Here is a 21,952-nt window from a genome sequence, read left to right as displayed (position 1 = left end):
TTAATAAATCAGTTTATTACAATACAATCAATGGCACGACTGCCAGGGAAATAACAATAATACTGGTGGTATTGTTTAATTCGATAATTGAATTACTTACGTAATTAATTGAATCGTGCCGTAACCCTCTTCATAGCATTGTTTTGCCTGGGTGCACTAAGATAATGTTTTATCTCTATCAGTCTGATGGTGGCGGTGGGACGGTCTCATACAAGGCTATTAGTTGCCTAGAAACAAGAAAACAAAACAGCAAAACAGCACCGAGATGACTGTGCATTAACCGAGCCGTTTAAACAAGCGAACCACCTCAGACTCTGCCAGACCAAGTATCTGTACGAGGCCCAGTGGGGTCAAATACTCACATTAGATTTATTTGTATTCATTATATACTGAGCGCAAATTAACACTGGAAATCCGCCAGTTAACAACGACGTAACGAGCCGTATCGCGAGAAAGCCCGAGAACATGGAAACAAGACAACAAAAATAAATTTGTGGACAACAAGCCAGAGTGCATGATGGCGGCGTCGCTGCTGCGCCGGGACAAGAAATCCACTGCCGCCCACTTGAAGGCAGACTTAAACCGGACTGACAATAGCTCCGGGATCCGACAACTTCAGGAGCTGCTCGACGCTGTGCTAAATCCCGAAAAATCAGCGGCGGACACAGAGGCTCTTGACTGGTGTAAATGTCTAATTGCAGGAGGCGAAGGTTTCGAGGAGTTCTGCAAAACGGTCCGGTCCTATGACAACGCGACTCTGTGCGGCTTGGTTTGGACCGCTAATTTCGTTGCATATCGATGCCGGACCTGTGGCATCTCCCCGTGCATGTCACTGTGTGCTGAGTGTTTCAATAACGGAGACCACACGGGCCATGATTTCAACATGTTCAGGAGCCAGGCTGGCGGGGCCTGTGACTGTGGAGACGGTAATGTCATGCGAGAGAGTGGGTAAGTCCAAGCTAGCAAGTGAGCTAAGCTGCTATGCTAACCAACGGTTTAGCCAGTGTCGTTTTGACAGGTCTCGATGGGAAATGATCTAATTTGGCAAACCAGATTTACTCATCTGCGTACTCTGTGTCAGCTTCCAGACAATTCTGTCTTAGATATTCATCCGAATTACTGCCAGTCAGCTAGTTTTGAATATTACTATGCTCCTGTCATTTGTAAACCCTCGATTTAGCAGCAGTCTAAAGGGAGAGCCAGCCTTGCTAACCATAACAGTAATATTTAAGCTCGCTGCCATAACAGGAGGTTACAACAGATGAGTATTTTATCGATATGATTGCTTCATGAGTTTGTGTAAACGCATTGTCGTGACATAAAATGAGCCCCAGTGTTGTGTGCTTTCTTATGTTAAAGACTGCCTTAAAACTGTAGCCACCGCTACAGTTTTCATAAGTTAATCTAATTGCTGCCGGTGGGTAAAATAAACACTGTCTGACCATCATCTCTCCATTGTTGATGATAGTGTTTTCCTCTTTAAATGCAGTATGGAGGAGTTGGACACAAACTACTCCCATATGTTTAAATTTTGTACCATCATAGTGTAATATCAGTGTTTGTCAGTATCAGAGCATGACACTTGTTACTCTTATTTGGACGTATTTAGCAGCTGACTGATTTGTCTGTGTGAAATACAGTCTTGAGCAATATGTGCAAGAGAGGTAGTAGTTCGTGTGTTGCAATGAATCATACTACATGCTTGTACAAAGATTAAAAATACCCTCCCATATTCTCACTCTCGCTAAATCCAAATCATTTTTAACCTCAACCCAACCCTATATTCACATCCACACCCTTAAGTGTTACAGCTATAAAAATAAACAAAAATAAAAAATAAGGTGATGCTGAAAACCAACTTTCTGGCTAGTCAGGATAGTTGAGGAGCCTCTACTCCAAACATGCTTAGCTTTCAGTGTCACTTGTCAGGATGATTTAAATTGCTGAAGAATTCAAATAAAATGACTGAAAAAGAGAGACAGAGCAGTGGCTACTTTGATGTCTGTGAGAAGTCTGCAACATCCACATATTTATTTTTGATACAGATTTTGTCGACGACATCGGTTGAGAACAGGGGAAAATATCCCCTCAATACCTCGAGACCTTCTCTTGATGTCTGAGATGGTTCTTCCTCGCTTCATCCTGTGTATCATACAGTACCTGAGGGATGGATACATTGAACCAGGTGAAAACACCCACAACAACAATCTTCTTTTCATAAAGACATAGTATAATATGCTCACTGACCAATTTAAACAAAAGCTTTTGCTATGACTTTAAATGTATCTGTGTCTTTTAGAAACATTACACTAAAAGTATGAGATTTTGACAATTTATATATGGTGTGACCTGGTTGCATATCACATGCAAAACAGGGTCTGCTGTGCAAGTCAGATACTGCTGTTATAAAACTGTTTGCATCCACATTTATGTTCACAAAGTACTAAGTGTCATGGCTTATATCTGTTATCTTGCTTTACCAGACACCTCAACTGAGAGAGATCTACAGAAAGTCCTGCAGCAGCTGGAGCCTCAGATCTCTTTCCTGGAGGAGCTCACAAAGATGGGAGGGGCAATGAGGACTGTACTGACAAAGATCTTGACCAATCAGCAAACATTCAAGGAGTTGAGCATGGGTAAATATCTGCACTAGCATTTGTGTTCAAACAACACCGATTGATAATTATCAAAAATTGCCATACCACAGAATATTGTAGTTTCTCTCTTAGTGGTTTTAGGCCTCATGTTACTGTTTATCCTCATGTGCTGTTGCAGTACAACTATTACCGACAAGTAAAAGGCAGATTCTGCTTGACCTATTTAAGCACTTAGAAAAAAATATCAAACCTTGAAATAAGAAATGCATACAAAAATGTAGTATTACTGTTAATATATAAAGAAATGGATGGAAGGAAACTTTTCAGTCCCCATCTTCATCTAGATTCAAGATAATTATCATTATGCGGCACAAAATTGTATAATGAAATTACAAATGCTGCCCCTTTATGCTCCTCACAATGAAGTTATAAAAATGATTGAATAAATAATCAAGTCATAAAAAAACTAGTAAGGCTTTCTTCATCTTGAGATTTTGACATTACAGTAGTTGTTGTTGAAGTGTGCAATGTTTTGCTTCACTGTTGCAGGCCAAGAGGAGAATTTGTATGCTAAAAAGAACTATGACAAGTATTTGTCAGCATTAAAGAATTCAGGTCTGGTGTCTGTGGAGGAGAAAGCCCAAGGTGCTACTGCTGATGTCAATGTTGGGGCTGAAGGAGGTGCAGGAGCCATGGTCCTATTGGGTAAGATAACAGTAACACTTAATAGGACACATATTTTCATCAACCATCTGTCAGCCATTCTCTGTGGAAAGCTGTTTTGAAATTCCTCTAAATCTGCATGCATTTCTATAAGAGGTCAAGGCCTTGCAGTTACCAAGTCGTTGTCAGGTTTTTCCTTTTGCAACAAGCAAACAGGGACGGAAACATAATTCTCTTATGCTTAATGTTGAATAAACCAAAAATCAAATAAATATTTTGTACAAATTTGTCTTTTAAAACCCCTACTGTCCTGTAAACTTGCAGTAACCATTTTTTCTGCCCCCTTTTACACATAGGGAAATCGCCATACTCCATCATGGCTATTTCAGATAATGTTCATAATCATTTGGTTAAGTTAAACAAATAAAATTCATTGCACAGACCTTACTTCTGGAGTGATCAAACTTTGCATAAATTATTTTGAAAAAGAGAAACCCCTTGTTTTAACCAACAATGAGCAAATTGTCAGTTTTATAAACTGTTATTTCAATTTTAAGTATGAGCATGTTTTTTTTTTCATTAACTTAAGATGCTCCTTTTTGTTTTATAGGGACCACTTCACCAGGGAGCCCAGATGAGTCTAGTAAAGAGGTTTGTGTCAGCATCAAACATAGAAAACCTTTTTAACCATTTTAAATGTAATTAAAGTTTAGGCTTCAAAAGATGATTCTGTGATTTAACACATGAATAATTTGGGCTATTACATGTGAAAGAATGTTGATAAATACCCACCACAAGTGACCAGAGCCAGTCTGTTTTAATTTGATTTGAACTGATTTACAGTTACTGTAAAACTTTTTGCCATTAGTTAAAATTCTTGTTGTTATTTTTTTTCCCAACCAGGAAGACCAAGATGCAGGGCAGTCTGTTGGTCAAAGGAAGAGGGTTAAACTGAGTAGCAGTACCAAAGGTAAATTTAAAGACAGTGTAATTCATCAATATATGTTACATGAACTACGTAATCTATAATGTGTCTTCTCTGCCCTCAGACCCGAGTATTATTGAATCTCTAAAGCATAAATGCTTCTTGGAGGAGTTGCTGTTTTGGACGATAAAATATGAGTTTCCTCAGAAGATGGTCACCTTCTTACTAAACATGTTGCCAGATCAAGATTACAAGGTATGTTTATATATATTCACAAATATGCAACAATCTAGCGTTGCTCTGATATCCCTTATTAGATGCATGAATGGTCTTTCGTTGTAATATAATTACAGTTAACTGAAATGATGCTTGTCTCATATATATATATATATAATATATATATATATATATATATATATATATATAATGTTTTGACAGCAAATTGAATGCTCATCCTGAAAAGAGACAACATTGTAACATTAGGCTTTAATTGTGTTGTTGGTTTTTCTCTTACTCTCTGACAGATCACTTTTACAAAAACATTTGTTCAGCATTATGTGTTCATCATGAAAACACTGATGAAAAGCCACGAGTCGGATACCATGTCCAACCGCATTGTACATATTAGTGTGCAGCTGTTCAGCAACGAGGAGCTGGCTCGACACGTGACAGAGGAGTGTCAGCTGCTGGACATCATGGTCACAGTCCTCCTCTACATGATGGAGAGTTGCCTTATCAAAAGTGAACTTCAAGGTAAGTTGTCCAGATGTATGGGATTTAGCACACCTCATCAAACCTCAAATAGTTTTTGTAAAGAATGAAGCAGGTCGATGTCGTGATGCTCAGATTGGATCACCACACCCGCCATCACTTTGACAGTACGCATGGTGAAACTGTTGCTCTATCATACAATGAAATTTGAGTTGAAAGACAGTCATATCTGAAAATGCCAAATCGGATGCATCTATGCAAAATACCCTGTGTAATGGATTGGGCCAGGGGGCATGGACGACATCATACCAGGTGGTCCTCGTTTTTTGTGGTTCATCATCAGCTTCACATTCATAAAGACTGCACTTCTTACTTATGGTAGAACAGAGACTTGTGCATGAAGCCTGTGAAATGTTTGAAAGAAGAAAAAAAGGAATTGCTTTGAAAAGAACAAAATGCAGCTGTTAAGTTTGCTTTGTATTGTTAATTATTCACAGCACACAAAAAAAATGCACAGATGTTTCATCCCTCCGGCCGTTCTCATTATTACAGGCTCTGAGTGAGATAAGCCTGAATTTTCTATTGCAGTTTTTTTTTTTTTTTTTAACTCTACAGATGACATTGTTATTCATATATTGACAGCCAGGTGTTGAATTGTCTCTTGTCTTTCTCCACATTGACTGTTTCTTTTGATGTGTTGACTTTTAAAGAATTCAGAGCAATATGAGCCAAAATGTCATCAACTTAATGCGCATTTTACCTTCTTTCTTTCTTTTTTCTCCTTTTCAGATGAAGAGAATAGTCGTCATGTTGTGGTGAACTGTAGTGAGGCGCTGTTGAAGAACAACACCTACTGGCCATTAGTTAGTGATTTTATTAACATCCTCTCACACCAAAGTGTAGCGAAAAAGTTCCTGGAGGACCATTCACTGCTGATGCTGTGGATGAGCTTTGTGTCATTTTTCCAGGGTAAGTGATTATTTAATAAGTAAATGGTAAATTAACTGCACTGACAAGATATTTGACAATACCCCCAATTACCACACATTTACACTCACACACATATTCACACACTGATGGCAGCAGAGTTAGAGATTCATTTCTCAAGTTCACAAAAGCTTAAATTCAGATAACAAGTTTATAAATTGAGACATATGATCATGAAAGGGGCGATCCCACAGCATCCCCTGTGTTAAATTCCCCCTGTTATTGTTATTTGTTATACTGTTATTTGTTTCTGATTAGTACTGGCTTGCTTGTACCCCATCTGTTCAATTATAGCAGTCTAATGGTTTTGCCATGATCCAGCCATTTGACTGTCCAGTGTAATATCTGTGCCATATGTGATGCAAGCAGCATGGGGTCTACCACAACAGTTGATTTAACTCACAGCTCATACTTTTTGCAGATTTCCAGTTAGACTTTATACACCAACAATATGCTTAGTCAAGACAAAGGCAGACCTCATCTGCCCTCTATTAAAAATAATGCCTGATAGAAAAAGTGAGTTGTTGGGTGTATGACGCTTTGTCACTGAATTAGAAATGTGGACCGTGCTGCTCATTTGCCGTGTGCACTCTACCACCACCCTAAAAATAACACCCACCCTTGCACAGTGGGCTTGAGTATCCTCTTGCAGAGGTTATGAGCACAGTGTCACCATTACATTGTATGCATGTCTGCTGCACTACTTTTGCGTTAAATTTCCCTTTTAATAGAGATAACCTGGCTTTCATCGAGTATATTTGGCAGATATATATGTACAGAGATATGCCAGCTGACTTACTAACATCTTCTCATGCATACAGATATTTTAATATATGCATGAACATAAAATATGTGAAGAGGTAAAGAGGTCTCCACTAAATTTTCGAAAAACAGAATTTAGTTGTGGTAGTTTATCTTAGAATTACAAAGCCATGTAACGTGTCAACTGTCTATTTAAACTATTTCCCGCTGTGATAGGTATGAACCTCAATAAGCGGGAGCTGAATGAACATGTGGAATTTGAGTCTCAGACATACTATGCAGCGTTTGCAGCAGAGCTTGAAGCCTGTGCACAGCCAATGTGGGGTCTCTTAACACACTGCAAAGTCAAAGTAAGTCCTGTCTTCACACTAAGACTGCTCTCACACACAGCTCCGGTGTGCATTCCTGATTATCTCGATTGCTGGAACATGCATCTCAAGCATCCTGTGCTGCATGCACTTACTGTATAACCCTGTATAAATTTTTAACATGTTAAATCGTCTGTTAACAGGAGACACAGGAATATACTAAAACTGTGGTACGCTACTGTTTGGAAACCCTCCAGATCTGGTTTGATGCCATTGGCTTCATTGATGAGGTAAATTGAAATAAAGTGCTGAACTTAAAAGCAAGTATTCATCTCTCCTGTTTCTCATGACTTATATGTTTTTCATAGCCTGCTCCAAATCAAGTGACATTTCACCTGCCACTGCACCGCTACTATGCCATGTTCCTCAGTAAGGTATGTCAGAGGCTCTTATCTCTTGAGGCATGACTCTTCAGAATATTTGCACATGTTTTTATGTGTTTTAAAGTTAATTGTTTGGTTGAAAATTCCCAGGCTATAAAGTGCCAAGGTCTGGACTTGGACAGCCTCCTGCCTGACCAAGAGATGCTTATGAAGATCATGGTGCATCCACTCCAAATCCAGGTATAACACTAAAGGGTGAATAAAGTTGTTTCACAATTTGTATTCATCTGCATATGCCTGTAGTTATGTATTAATGATACATTTGCTTTGTGTGGCTGTAGGCATGCCTGTCAGAGATCCACAGCAACATGTGGGTCAGGAATGGTCTGCAGATCAAGGGACAGGCTATGACTTATGTGCAGTCACACTTCTGCAACTCAATGATTGACCCAGACATCTATCTGCTCCAGGTTAGGACTGCTGGATCCCATGCAAAGCTTATTTTGTCTAGCAGTTTTTTGCAATCATTTAAATCCCTTTATCCGTATTTATTGTTTTACAGGTTTGTGCATCGAGACTAGACCCTGACTACTTTATCTCAAGTGTTTTTGAGAGGTAGGCTATCTTACACATGTATGATTTTCTTGTTAGGGCATAATGCATTTCAATTCACACACGGATTAGTGGCAGTTTGTGCATTTACACTGTTTTCTGCCACATAGGTTCAAAGTGGTTGACCTGTTGACCATGGCGTCTCAGCATCAGAATGCCGTGTTAGACTCTGAGCAGGAGAGACCGATGCTTGAAGGAGCACTGACCTTCCTGGTCATACTGACAAGCCTTCGCATCCATTTGGGTAAGTGGTACAGTAAAGGAGTTATTGTGGTACAGGAAGTACCACAATAACAAATACCTTACAATATGATAAAATAGTCCCACAGTAAATACAGTTCCATCAAACTCATAATGTATTCGCTAAGTATGACAGTGCAGTGCTATTGTTTTATCCTTGTCTAGGCAACTTACATTGGTAGAGACCGAGTGATCACTACCTGATTTGTTAACACATCATTAGTAGAGATTGCAAAAGGGGGGTAGACAGTGCTCAGCAGACTCAAAAGCAGGGCTGAGTGATGTTTTTTTTTATGAATCAAAGTTTTGACTTTGAAAGAATGCAACTTTCAAATCGCAAGAGCTGCATTTATTTAGGCTTTAACACACCTGTTGGCTGACAGCCTCTTGGTGTGAAATGACAGCGCTAGCCACCAAGCCACTCCATTTGCATTTCATGCCAGTGTTAGATAAAATGACACTGGTCCATCCTTTGCTTGTAATCCCTCTGCCAGTATTATTAAAGAAACAGGCAGACCTTTGCCCACACTGATTAAACCCAGTTAACATGATATTTGCTTAAATAAAGCCTACATTCTGAGTTCTGCTGTTGGTATTTAATGTAGGGCTGTACTCATACGTTGGCAGAGAGAGCTCAACACACTGTGACTTAAGAAAACACATGCAAATCAAAAAAACATCTTCATCAATCTGACAACAGATGCACAACTGCAAATACTCACAAGCCAACCAAACAGACTAATGCACTGCAAATGCATTTATACATTTCAACTACTTTCAACTTTCCAACTTTACATTAACTCTCACTCTCATGCTCACTTACAGGGATGACAGATGATGAGATCCTTCGGGCTGAGATGGTCTCACAGTTGTGTATGAATGACCGTACACACAGTGCGCTGTTAGACCTTGTATCCTTCAGTACTTGCTAAATATATTCAACTATATTCAGTCATCCAGGACAACCTTTTTTTCCTTAAGAATGTTTCTTTAGATTCCTGAGAATCCCAACCCAAAAAGTGGCATTGTCCCAGGGAGCTGTAGTTTTGAGGAAATGCTCTCTGCTGTGGCTGACTTCAAGGCTCCTGTTTTTGAGCCTGGAGGCTCTATGCAGCAGGGCATGTACACACCCAAAGGTAGGATTATTTAATAACAAACTATTTAAACATGTGGTAAACTGCTATTTGTGGGTGGTAAGCCAGTAAGGGTTATTGTTCTGTATCCTGAACTCTTTCCGTGTAGCATCTACACGGGTATAAACCTGGAAAATGGTATGAACCTTAAGTTGAGAGGTACACATGTCTATCTGCTGCCCTCCACTGGACAACTCTAGTGTCAACAGTAATAAGGACTGCAGTGTGGATGGAAATGGGCGTTCCAAATTGGGAGAAAATGGGGAAAAACTGCAAATAGATTTTAAAATATTGGGACAGTGTGCAATGTAATATTAAGCAAATCACTGGACTGTATTTTATATTTGAATGGAAAACAAAATAAAAAATATTTCCTAACATCAACAGCACTTTGATTGCTACATTATGGTGTAGAACTCACTACTGATAAGTCCAACTAAACTGAATCCAACAAATGTTCTTTATTTGTGCAGAGGACAATTAAATATTGTGTGTGTACAAACATTTAAATTGTTCACCATTAAGAGGAGCAAAGTAATTTATATATTCTGGCATATACAACAGTTTTTTTTCAATAGATCATAATCTTTACTCTAAAGTAGTCCTTGATGCATTACTCTAATTAGGCTGATATTATTGATGTAGTATGGCATGAAATAGAAACAAATGTATGCTTAGTGCCTACTTTAATAATAAGATATCTTACATAACCTACTGAGAGAGAATGAGTATTGTCTCCTCAAAAATAAATAAATAAATATATCACATGCATTGTGTTTCCGACCACATGCTTTATATTCTAATTTGTGGGTTGAAACAAGTAAAAAAAAAAAAAAAAAAAAAAAAGTGTTAGGTCTGAATAAGTCCTCAGGATTAGGTCTGTGTCATTTGTTCAGCCAGCCACTTGGGGTCAGGCTTATACCACTTATATAGAGGAGGTGAAAACATGAGGAAAGTGAATCAATGTCACTTGGTACCAGAGGTTACAAAGCATTTCTCTCCCTTTACTCAATTAGCGGAGGTGTGGGAAAAGGAGTTTGACCCCATCATGGTCGTTCTCAGAACTGTCTATCGGCGTGACGTCCAGTCAGCGATGGACAGATACTCAGCATTGTAAGTTAACACTGTTGCCTTAATTTCCCCTAAATAAATGGCTTGTTTATATCATTTGGAACAGCGGTTTTCATTTTAAAATCTCATCACATAGTTTTTTTCATCTTCATTTTGCTCGACAGTTTTCTGTTCTTTTGTTGGACTATTCATGTTCAGTCATTCCTATCAAAGCCAACCTGCATCATGCTCTGCTCAGTGTCATAGGGTCCCCTCTCTCACCTGCTCATGAAAGGACATGATAAGAAAGGTCAGGTCTGCTGGGTGCTAGAGTTGGTTCCAATTAGATAGCTGTCGGGAAGAATCAATATTTCAGTCTAAATTGTAATAGAATTGAGGAAATCTTTCTTGTTTGATTGTGGTACAGACGTCTCCCAAGACAAACGTGTCAGTGGAGGTGGTGAAGGAGATACCTTGGGGTTAATTTTCTTTAAAGTTACCGGAACGTGCAGGGATGCTAATTATACCAAAGGGTCCCTCACTGAGTGCTGTGGTGGTTGGGAAGATAACCTTTTTATAATGGGATTTTTTTTGGCATAACTGTAATTGAAAGAGTTGATAGATTACTTGTGTAGTTAATTGTACTTCTTTCACATACAGCATATACCCTTTTCTTTGATATTATTTGGTTTTCCAAACCAGATAGAACAGAGCCATATCCTTGAGACATATTGAAGCTGCCATTCCCACCTTCAGAGTCTGATACCAGCCTCATGTTGCTCATTCACACTGTTTGGATATGATGGATTGCCTGTCAAGCTGGCCTTGGTTTTGTATAACAATGATCCCATCATCACTAATAGCGACTGTGCTGGCCATCAGCTGTTCTGTTGTGTAGACTGAAATCTTTTGTACAATGAATTACCCTCAACAGTGTTAGGTGTCACTTCATCAAACTCTTATTTTGCTTGTTGTTGGAAATTCAACCCTCAAGAGCATTTAAGCTATTACACATTCTTATGAGTATAACTGCTGATTGTTCTGCTGATATTTTTCTTTTTCTTGTTGATGATGACTTCACCTAGTTTGAAGCAGTCTGGCATTCACACTGGCAACCCATGGCCACCTTACAAGGAGAGGACTCCTCTGCACCCATGTTACAAAGGCCTAATCAAGCTGTTGCACTGCAAGACACTGCACATTGTGATATTCACTCTCCTTTACAAGGTGAGCTTTTCACTTGCATCTTAATTTACTCCTTGAACTAAATTAGAAGCACCTCTGTTTGCCATATTTAATTGGTGCACAATTAATATGACTTAGCTATTAATTGATGTTGACATATTTCAAGACATTGGTACGGTGTAGGACTGACAAAATGCAGAAGGTGCAGTGCAAAATGAACAGACCTCATTGTGTCAATGAAGCATAATCTAGAAACAAAAAGACAAAGACAGTGACAGATTAACTCTTTTTTAACTGCATGGGTGTTGCTGATATCTGTAGTGAGGTTGATTAATTAGTTCAAACTGTAAATTGTGACAAACTTAAGGGTTTTATATGTTCTTCAGTTTAAACTAATAGCTTGATATGTTGTAGATATGGATGGATCATCAGAACATGTCTGAGCATGTGCTGTGCATGGTGCTGTACCTGATTGAGCTGGGCTTGGACAACCAAGTTCAAGAAAACAAGGAGGATGAGGTGAGATATGAGCGCTTTAAGTTACAGCCAGTCTTCTCGCTGTATAGACTGCAAACCAGTGTCCTACAAAATGTGTATCTTATGCTTCCAGGAGCCTTGCATTGAGGAGCACTGCCATGATAGCTGGTTCCCTGGCACCAACCTCCTCTCCAACTTGCACCACGTCATCAACTTTGTGAGGGTTCGGGTTCCTGAGACAGCCCCTGAGGTGAAGAGAGAGGCCCCTCCCAGCACCAGCACTGAAGCCTCCTCTTATGGCCAGGTAAAAGGTAGCTCTGCTAAAGGCTGAGCTGAATTACAATACCAGTCTGTTCTAGGTCTCAATTTGTTATTAACTGTGTGGCTCCTGGCAGTGGCAGTGACTAGGGAGGGCAGCTGAGCATCTCAGTGCTCAAGCGCAGATATTTTTCTCAGCATCTACTGGTTTGTATTGGTAGGCAGTTGTCTGCTTAAAGGTTTGCCATAATCACTCGAAGCGTCAAGCATGCAAGGCCTGTGTTGCTGTCAGTTTTTTTTTGGTGTCTTTTTGTCTACATCAGTCAGTGAACCTGCACACTGCCGGTTAGGCGTGGTTTCCACAATTCGGCACATAACATGGCACGTGTCGCCTATGCTCAGTGGCAACTATAGGGAGTCACTGCTCTTGATTTAGAAATAGTCTGACACAACCCTGTGTAAAACCACTATTTTAAACATTAGACAAATGAGATCTAAAGTGTTATTAGGGAGGTTTAGGTTTAGTTCTGGTAGGCTAGCTGTTACCCTCTGTTTACTGACTTTGTGCTAAGCTAAGCTAACTGGCTTCTGGCTTCTGGTGCCCAGAGAGGGAAATTAAATAAGCATATTTCCAATACTAATTAAAATAGTGTTTTCTGTAGTGCAGTGACACAATGTGAAGTACTTTATACATCTGTCAGAAAATTACATATCTGTAATGTGCCAGGCTTTACAGTGTTGTTGACAAAGTTTAGGGTCACAACCTTGAAGGAAATATTTGATGTGTTTGATACTGTTTTTTCACATTTTCTTTGAGCTCAGCCCTGGCATGCGTAGGCTTTATTTATTATCTTATATTGTTTGTTTGGTACCTTCATGTTCCTCTTTCATATCATTATTATTGTTGTTCATTTTGCTGTACTCGCTCCACAGAACTCCAGGCGTCTTACAGGCAATTGGAGAGAGGTAGCTGTCTGCATCCATTTCTATAAAAACAGATGATGGCTCTGATGCCACTAGCAGCTGCATTTGTCTATTTTATCTTTATTATGGAAAAATTTCTGTGCACATGTTTGTTTTGTGCCTTTCAATGGAGGGCTGCCTTGGTGTGTTATGGCGTGTGTATAATGTCATGCTTCAGCAGGTTCCCCTCCCTCTTGACTGCTGAAACTAATTACGTGTGTAATGCAGGTTTGGGTAAACGCTTTTTAACTGCATGTCAGTATGATTGATGTCGCTTTGACTGGGCCATATGATGTATGTTTATTTAACAGTGTGGCTCAGGTCCTTCTTGTCAGGTCAGGTCAGGGCAATCCTTCAGATGGCTTGTGTGCTTTTACTTCAGGATGATTAGAATTTTTTTTCTAGGAATAAGGTTGTTCTGAGCATTATCAGCGAAGGTATTCGTGAGACGTCAGCTGAAATTTTATAATGGACATTTAATTTGACTTTTATATTCATTGTCCCTGTCTGACTATGATAATGAAGCACCTCTCCAATCCATCAAAGTCTATCAGACTATTAGAGATGTAATTTTAGGTGCTTAAAGACAGATATGCCAAAGCACCCACATGAAGGTGCAATTCAATGGGATGTTAGTCACAAAGTTTTCTCATTCCTCTCTGTTTGCATATTGTGTTGATACAGTGTGGGCTTGATACTTGAAATGTATAAAGTGCTGTAAAATGAGTTTGTATGTGTGTGACAGTATCTATGAACCATACATGTTCACAGTGGGTTCTTGTAGGCTTAGATCACCCTTGTCAGAACAAATGTGTGTCTCTCATGGTGTTGTAAGGTGTTACACATAAAAATGTTCATAAAATATGGAATTTATATAAAGAAATGTATATGTTAAATGCTTTTCTAGAACCTACGTGAAGCTCAGGTGTTCAGCCTTGTGGCAGAGCGCAGGAGGAAGTTCCAGGAGATAATCAACCGCAGCAACACTGAAGCAACCCAGGTTGTCAGGCCCAAGAGCTCCTCAACACGCTGGGTCCCACCAGGCACACCCCCGCAGTTGGTAACAGAGATTCTGGAGATCCGCGAAAGCATGCTGTCCCTCCTCATCAAGCTCCACCAGAAGCTGTCATCCAAACAGAACTCTCTGTCAGCGTCCTGGCTAGAGGATATGGACACGAGCCGTCACGCTCATGGAGATGGCATTACAGCCATTGAGCGCATCCTCACCAAGGCAGCCACGCGCAGCTGCCAAATCAAGCGTAGCATTCAGGACATTTGCGGAAAGGTGTGTCCTCCAGTGCCACCAAAGAAGAACAGTCCCACTGACAAGAAAGCCATGGATAAAGAAGAAAGGTACCGTAATCTGCAATTGGTTTGAATTTGTATAGCTCCATTTTGCATATTAATATTGCTTTATTTATACTTTATTTATAAGAAGCTTACAAGATTTGTATTAGAATATTTGCAACAACAACCCCTTTCTTAACATATCTGAGACAGCCCCTTTAAAACAGAGATGCAAATATTCTGTATGTCACCATTAATATGTGGCCAAAGCTGCAGCCTTTTAAGCTTCTTTTTAGCAAAGTTTCAAGATTCTAAATGATTTCTGAAGATATCAAATGTCTGCCTATTATTTTTTTAGAGAGACAATAACCTGTGCCCTTATACACTATGTATTGCCATTGACTCTGTACATCAAGTCAAGCTCAGTGGATTTTGGCTTTTCACCTCACATTCACCCACTAGTCCATGTCCCCCATTTCTCTCCTCTAATGATGATGGAATGGGCTATAACCATTTGATAATGGCCTGCTTTTGGGGTTGGCTTCGCCCCACAGACAAAGGTAAAGGTAGAATTGAGTCCCATTCACAAGAACTAAAACGGTTACCATGGCAACAGTCGAGCAGCAGTGCGGTCAGTGCCAGTATGAAGTGAGAAGCTGCTGCCCATTCCTCAGGCCGGTTGTCGGCTCCCCTGAAGCCATCAGTGAAAATTATTGAGCTGCGACGCTCCTGTCAGCATTTGTTTATGTCCTCTTATTAGGGACTTAATTTACAGTCAGCTCTCGACCTGTATGTCTGCAGAGTGAGGCTCAACCTACCGTTTTAGTTTAATAATCACCCATTCCAAGTTTCACAGCACAGCTTTGTTGAAATCAGACACGTATGTAACCGTATCCCTTGCTACACTGAAGAATCTGTTGCACATGCTTGGGTTGATCAGGGGATACATGCTCTGCACAACAGACATGCTTATTCGCATAACACTGTACTGCATTTGTGAAGTGGAAGGGCAGTAATTAATTAACTTAACAAGTGGCTGCCATAAAATTTATTTAACTGTTTCAATACAGTCTTGTTGGTAGAATTTAAGTTATTTCTTATTCAATAGACTGTAATATTATAGTTACATACACACATTTTTCATATGGTTTTGGAATTCAAGATTTTAAAAACTGGGTTGTTGTTCACATTGCTGCAGATTTGTCCAGTAGTATTTCACTCATTCTTTCTTTCAGGCGTCAGAGGGCCAGAGAGAGACAGCAGAAATTGCTTGCTGAATTTGCATCCAGGCAGAAGAGTTTCATGGAAACAGCTATGGATGTTGGTAAGAAAAGGCCAGCTCACCTTTTTATTGCTTCAGTTTCATGGTCTTCTAGCTTTTCAATTACTAACACATCATTTACTATCACATCAGAAGCCACTCCCCAAATTCTGTTTGCAAAGAGTTTGCCTTCTTTCATGACAGAACGCTCTGCCTAAGCAGAAAGGCAGCGGCAGCAGCAACAGCAGCAGTGCGGCACATGTACTACCACAATTACTTGGCATTCTTACTGTAACACTATATATCAAAGAGCATTATTTGGTCTACAGTAACCTTGCCAAAGAAGCAGGTGAAGAATGGTCGCTGACCCCATTTAGTTAATACCTGCATAAGATGAGATGTGTGTTAGAGGTATAAACTTTGTGTTTTTTTGTAATTAGCATGCTTGAAAACATGCATTGGTTTTGTATGGTCACAGTTAAATTTCTGTGAAGTTAAAAAATTTCTCTGGTTATTTTTTTATTTACCAGAGAGCTCCTTTGTATATTCTATCATACAGCTACAACAACCAGTCTGATAGAATGTGCTTCTCCATCTAGGTTTGCTCTGACGTAGGTGTACAGACCTTTATAAAAGCACAAAACACACATTAATGCCTTGTTTGAAGGACATCTTGCCACTGTAGCCTTCAAAGAAAAGCACTGCTGGCTGAAATAAACCTATCGTTGCTATTCCTTTTACACTGGGACAAGGTGACAGTGGGCCGAGTCCGTGCCTGTGGTTTCTGCGGGCCTGTTAGGAGAAATTGAGAGGAGAGTGCTCCTGTGGGAGTGTGGGTGGCTGCTGGCTGAGGGCACATAGGATCAAAGCACTAATAGTGGGCTGGACTCTAAGGGCCCATCCTGACACAGCATGGTTAGTGAATGAATAATGGCTGCTGTGATCAGATGGACCATACTGGCAGGACTGTATTCTGACCTCTTTCTGTACATTTCCTGAGCAGCAACTTTAGTTTCTTTACTTCAAGCTTACTGTTGGCTTTGCATTGCTGTAAATATCTTTGAATTTACCTGCAGTAGAGCATTTAGCATTATATTCTTCAGGACTGAGACATAATTAAGGTATCTGATGTTGCAGATGTTGCAGTTGAGCTTTTAAACTTATTAAACAAATTCCAATCACCACTGTTGTCCTAAGATGAAGACATAAATCTCAAACACAGGTTACCTATCAGCAGTTGTAGACAGAGGTTAGTGAGATCATAATTTGTGAGCTGACCCTTCTAAATCAATTACTGTCCATTAGGTCTAGTGTTGCAAATCTATTGCGTGCATGCAATATTTTAAAGAGGAACCATAAAATTATGCTGTGGGAGGCAAAAAATCAGCAGCAAACCAGCAGTTTGTGTCCTTGTCATCTTACCTTTGGTTTGTGTGTGTTTGTGTGCACATTGGTGGGTGTGTGTACTGGGATGGCCTGAGGCTAAAGCTGTAGCATTGACATCTAATGCAAACAGCTTTCATTTCCCCAGGAACACGATGACCTCTCCTGAGAACATATTCCTCCATAAAGCAATAAATCAATTTCCAACACAGCTTGACATTTCTGCACAATACTTACTGCTGAAATTGAACACAGTTCTTAACATTTAAAACTAATTTCACATCAGTAATTAATTTCTAGTGTTGTACAAATTGTGCAGATAGGGGTGACAGAGAGTGAATTTACTTATGTTCTCAGTGTTAATATATGGACATTACATACTTCATTGCTCAAGTCCCATTTTGGCCTTCTATCTCCAGTCTTCTCCCTGTAACTGTTTTAAGGAAAAAACACATAGGAAATAAGAATAGGTATGTTCTTAGACTTTATTAATTTCAGTGTAAAAGTGTTATTTGTCGCCTGGAATGGTCAGCCCCTTCATCATGGATTGTTACCTCAATTCAAAGTATTCACAGGAAAGCTTTTGTGAACTGAGATTTAAGTTTTTCTCCTTTTCTTTGTGACAGAATCCCCTGACACTGAGGCAGCCATGGATCTAGGAGCATCTGAAGTGATGGAGTCTGAGGTTCTTTATGACTGTGTGATCTGTGGCCAAAGTGGACCATCCACTGAGGACCGTCCCACTGGCCTAGTAGTTCTCCTCCAGGCATCCTCAGGTACTGCACTTCCCAGCATCCTTCTTTTCCAGTTTCACTGTCTTGATTTTGTTGTACAATTATAAATGACTGGCAATGTGGAGCCCTTCCACCAAATTTAACAGGAGTAGTTTTTCACAGACTTCACATTTTATTACAATATTGACAGTCTTGCCAAAAACAGTCTTTCATAGCACTATTGATCTGCCATATTGGGAATCAAATTTTGAATAGGCAGGTTAACCGTTGTTTTAATTAGCTCATTTATCATTCATGTTGATCCCTGCTCACTCGTTTATGAAGCCTACTGTAAGAGGCAGTTTCTTTTCCATTTTTGTGGACAGGGAGGATCACTCACTGTCGTCCAAATAAATGGCATTTTTGATTAGTAATTAGTCACATTGTAAAACAGTTCAGAAGGTTCTGACCTGAGCATCAACTTGTAAAATCTACGTAAATCTACTGCTTTGAGAGTTATGTATTTGTGAAGAACTTAAATGAGCTCCATAGCCACTGCTTTGGAAGAATTTGTTTTCCTTTTCTGTTTTACATCATTGTAAATGATTTTGCTTATGAGTGAAAACAATCTAATTTTGAGATTTGGTAAATTATGATGGCCAATATTCAAGATTTTTTGGAATCTAATAATCAACTGAAAAATAAAAATAAACTGATCAATCAGTAGTGCAATTAATTGTAAGTTGCAGCACTAATACTGTGTGAACTCTGATCACAAGCCTTTACTTTTTTTTGTACATACTAAATAAGTTGGATAGATTCATCGTCATTCATCACTGACCTCTGTGATTATCTTTCAGTGCTCGGGCATCGCTGCAAAAACAAAGAGGCTAAGAATCTCCCAACGACTGATGAAGAGCACATCTACCCTGCAGACACGTGTGGAGTGGCACATGATGTCAGGCTCACGCTCATGCAGCGGTTCTTCAAAGATGTGGGTGTATTACAGAAAATATTGCCAGCTTTACACTAGAGAGAAAAAAAGACTGAAAGTGCTTAGAGCACTTGCAGGGATATGGATTTTTGTATATAAAATGATGGCTTCAGCAGCTCAAATTATATGGTTCTCATCCTGACTATGAATGTCTTGACCCTGGGTTTACATGCATATCTGCAAAATAAGCATCAAAATCTGCCAAAGAAACTGTAGGATGTTGGATGGTTCTTTTTAAATGAATACACGTCTTACATGCCTGTGATAGTAATTACACTAGTTGACTTGGATCTAACCAAATACAGTTCTGTTTATTTTCTCTTGTAGTCAAGTTGTTAGTGAAGAGAAGCCTTGTAAATACCTCACAAAACACAGCAGAATAATAAGCTGATTCATTTTCACTTAGTATATGGTGGTTTGTTTAATTCATACATTTAAAGAAATCTATGAAATCTTTACTAATAAACAAAAGGTCCATGATGTTGAATGCTTGAGGACCTATTTGTTTATTCTAATGGATGCAATTTTTCTCCTTTGAATTATGCAGAGTTCTTGCCTGCAGTCTGTGTCAATAGGTTGGGATGGGGGTGTCTACGTCCAGACCTGTGGTCACACTTTGCATATAGATTGCCACAAGTCATACATGGAGTCTCTGAGGGTAAGAGAAAGCTTGGATCTTATAAAGTGATTGGTTATTTGACAGAACATTCAATCACAATCAATAACAATTTTGTCAGCAATTGCTTAATCATTCCAGTCATTAGTCAAGTGACTATACCCAACACTAATTATAGCTACTTCAGTGTGAGAAGTTTACTCACTTATCTGTGTTGTATCAGAAACTGAGTACTGCTTTACTTAAATGTAAGAACTTACATACATGATACATTTTAACAAATCATGCAATCATGAATATATATATATATACATATATACTTTTAAAAAACTATGTATCAGTTTTGAGTTTAGATTGCACAGATCAAATTTAACTTTCATGTTTCTCTCTCTCTATTTCTCTCTCTCTCTCCTCTCCCTTTTTTCTGTCTTTTTTTTCTCTGAAAAGAATGACCAGGTCCTCCAGGGTTTCTCTGTTGACAAGGGTGAATTTACGTGCCCACTCTGTCGACAGTTTGCCAATAGTGTCCTTCCCTGTCGCCCTGGGCGGGGCACAGAGGCTGGTGCCTGGCACACACCCACAAACAAGAAGACATGTGTGCTTGTAAAGGAGGTAGAAGATCTTCAGGAGAAACTTGGCCTTTTCCCTGTAAGTTTTATGATTGAGCCAGGAGTTTATCGCTAAAAGCATCCTGTATGTTTTACACAGCTGTGCTTTACAGTCAGCTCATTAGTGGCTGGTGGTAACAGACAGTGATTATAATTAGTACAAACAATCAGCTTAGGCCAAATTGTAATGGAGTGTTGACCATTGAAGCAGATGGAAACAGGGTGATTAGTTCTTAGGAATTCAGAAACAAACTCCTAATTTAATCAAACACCTGTGATCCGTGAAGAGTCAGTGTTTACTAGATCCAGTGATACAATTTTGTTTCTGATTGTATCACATATATTTAAATGTATATTATAATCTATAGTTCTCATGATTGGCACAATGCTTGATGCTGTTTTTACTTGTGCAAACAGAACTGTACTGTGCTGTACATCTGATGCACACTTTAAAACGGTTAAAACTAGTTATTGTTGTATCTAGGCTTAAAATAACCATAGTGGTACAGTTGTAAGTATGCTCACATGTTAGTATTATTAGTAATCCATCACTAAGTCACCTACTGGAGTACTGCTACATGCAGTTGTATAATTGAATCAGCCGCTAATATTAAAAAAATAAAATAATAATTTTAATTAATTAATTTTTATTTGAATTCATTAGTAACCAAGAAAGCTTCAGTTCTGTAGTTAGTTTTTATACTGCTTGGAAATGACTGAAACCACTACCTCAAAACTCACTGAAAACTGAAAACAGAAAACATGCAGCATGCCTTGAAAAGGTATGGGGTTAGACATCTAACAGAAGCCCTGCAAGGTCAAAATAGGTTTTTAAACCTGAAACTGGAACAAACATCTAAGTGCTCATCACAGCAGAAGATTGTGTGTCTTTAAGTTGGCACGCCATTTTCTCACAGCACTTCCCACAGAGTCGGGGCAAAAATGCAGCTCATATAATTGCAAAGACTAGTTAACAGGAAGGGTTAACAGCTATCAGGTCATTTATATTGCTCAGGTCATTTATTAGAATCACCCTTCCTTTGATGAACCATTACAGTACATATTGATTCTTACATACCCTCCTTGTGTGTAAAATCTCTCTCTCTTTTGATTTTCAAGTCAGAAGTTTGAATTCAAATGGTTTATAGCAATGTGTACTGCTGGAGATGAATGAAGTGGAAATAAATCTACACAGTGTAAAAAGTCTGTGAATGTGAAGATGTTTTCCTGTGGGGTTTTTAGACTGTAAACAGATTAAATCTGCTTGACTCAACTGTTTTCTTCGGCACAAAGGGACACAAATGAAAAGCTTTTACCTGCTCTTCCTTTCAGAAAACTTAAGAGTTACAAATGGATGTTTTCTATGATTGTATGCTTACACTGTTCACAGTCTCTTTGTGAGACAGATAGTTGGGAAATTTTAAGTGTTGATGCTATAAAATTATTTTATGCAGGTTTCTGGAGTTGTTGATTTGATCAAAGAACTATAATTTCTTAGCTTAGGCTGGCCCCTCAAATTTCATTCAAGAGGAATTTTGACTTCATTTTGTTCTTATCTTTTAAAGACGGAGTCCAATTTGAGTAAAGAGATGGAGCTGGTTATCAAAGACATCAAGAACACCACTCAGAAGAAATACATGGACTACGGCAAGAACCCTGGCTCCCCTGACAATGATTTCCTCTTCATGTACTCTGTGGCAAGGTAAGAACAGAGTCACGCTGTGATTAGATGAGATTGGCTAATAAAACCCCCCTGAGCAGTGATTATGTAAGTTCTACAGTAAATTCGCAAACCTTTATTCATGGGGTTGTGGTTGTATGTCGTATGTCTAATGA

General features: G+C 39.1%; 1 protein-coding gene across 5 annotated transcripts in view; it reads left to right on the top strand.

The window, feature by feature from the left end:
• The first annotated feature begins 47 nt into the window (after nt 1–47).
• ubr3 (ubiquitin protein ligase E3 component n-recognin 3) overlaps nt 48–21,952 on the top strand; it is a 37,722-nt gene continuing 15,817 nt past the window's right edge. For 2 of the 5 annotated variants that reach the window (XM_018684763.2, XM_051071411.1), the window contains exons 1-30: nt 48–948; nt 2,046–2,185; nt 2,484–2,636; nt 3,147–3,302; nt 3,871–3,911; nt 4,164–4,230; nt 4,310–4,440; nt 4,710–4,938; nt 5,686–5,865; nt 6,862–6,995; nt 7,157–7,243; nt 7,322–7,387; nt 7,487–7,576; nt 7,678–7,806; nt 7,899–7,951; nt 8,059–8,192; nt 9,014–9,099; nt 9,183–9,324; nt 10,338–10,434; nt 11,457–11,598; nt 11,971–12,075; nt 12,167–12,337; nt 13,225–13,257; nt 14,162–14,607; nt 15,777–15,865; nt 17,812–17,961; nt 18,759–18,892; nt 19,440–19,550; nt 19,956–20,156; nt 21,682–21,818. In XM_018684763.2, coding sequence (XP_018540279.1) covers nt 515–948; nt 2,046–2,185; nt 2,484–2,636; nt 3,147–3,302; nt 3,871–3,911; nt 4,164–4,230; nt 4,310–4,440; nt 4,710–4,938; nt 5,686–5,865; nt 6,862–6,995; nt 7,157–7,243; nt 7,322–7,387; nt 7,487–7,576; nt 7,678–7,806; nt 7,899–7,951; nt 8,059–8,192; nt 9,014–9,099; nt 9,183–9,324; nt 10,338–10,434; nt 11,457–11,598; nt 11,971–12,075; nt 12,167–12,337; nt 13,225–13,257; nt 14,162–14,607; nt 15,777–15,865; nt 17,812–17,961; nt 18,759–18,892; nt 19,440–19,550; nt 19,956–20,156; nt 21,682–21,818 — 4,268 coding nt within the window. In that variant the 5' untranslated portion in view covers nt 48–514. The remainder of the gene's footprint in view (nt 949–2,045; nt 2,186–2,483; nt 2,637–3,146; nt 3,303–3,870; nt 3,912–4,163; nt 4,231–4,309; nt 4,441–4,709; nt 4,939–5,685; nt 5,866–6,861; nt 6,996–7,156; nt 7,244–7,321; nt 7,388–7,486; nt 7,577–7,677; nt 7,807–7,898; nt 7,952–8,058; nt 8,193–9,013; nt 9,100–9,182; nt 9,325–10,337; nt 10,435–11,456; nt 11,599–11,970; nt 12,076–12,166; nt 12,338–13,224; nt 13,258–14,161; nt 14,608–15,776; nt 15,866–17,811; nt 17,962–18,758; nt 18,893–19,439; nt 19,551–19,955; nt 20,157–21,681; nt 21,819–21,952) is intronic. The other 3 variants (XM_018684762.2, XM_018684765.2, XM_018684764.2) reach the window with 3 other exon arrangements.

The sequence above is a fragment of the Lates calcarifer genome, linkage group LG1, assembly GCF_001640805.2.
Source record: "Lates calcarifer isolate ASB-BC8 linkage group LG1, TLL_Latcal_v3, whole genome shotgun sequence".
In the NCBI taxonomy this organism is placed as follows: Eukaryota; Metazoa; Chordata; class Actinopteri; family Centropomidae; genus Lates; species Lates calcarifer.
This window is presented reverse-complemented; position numbering and strand designations above follow the sequence as displayed.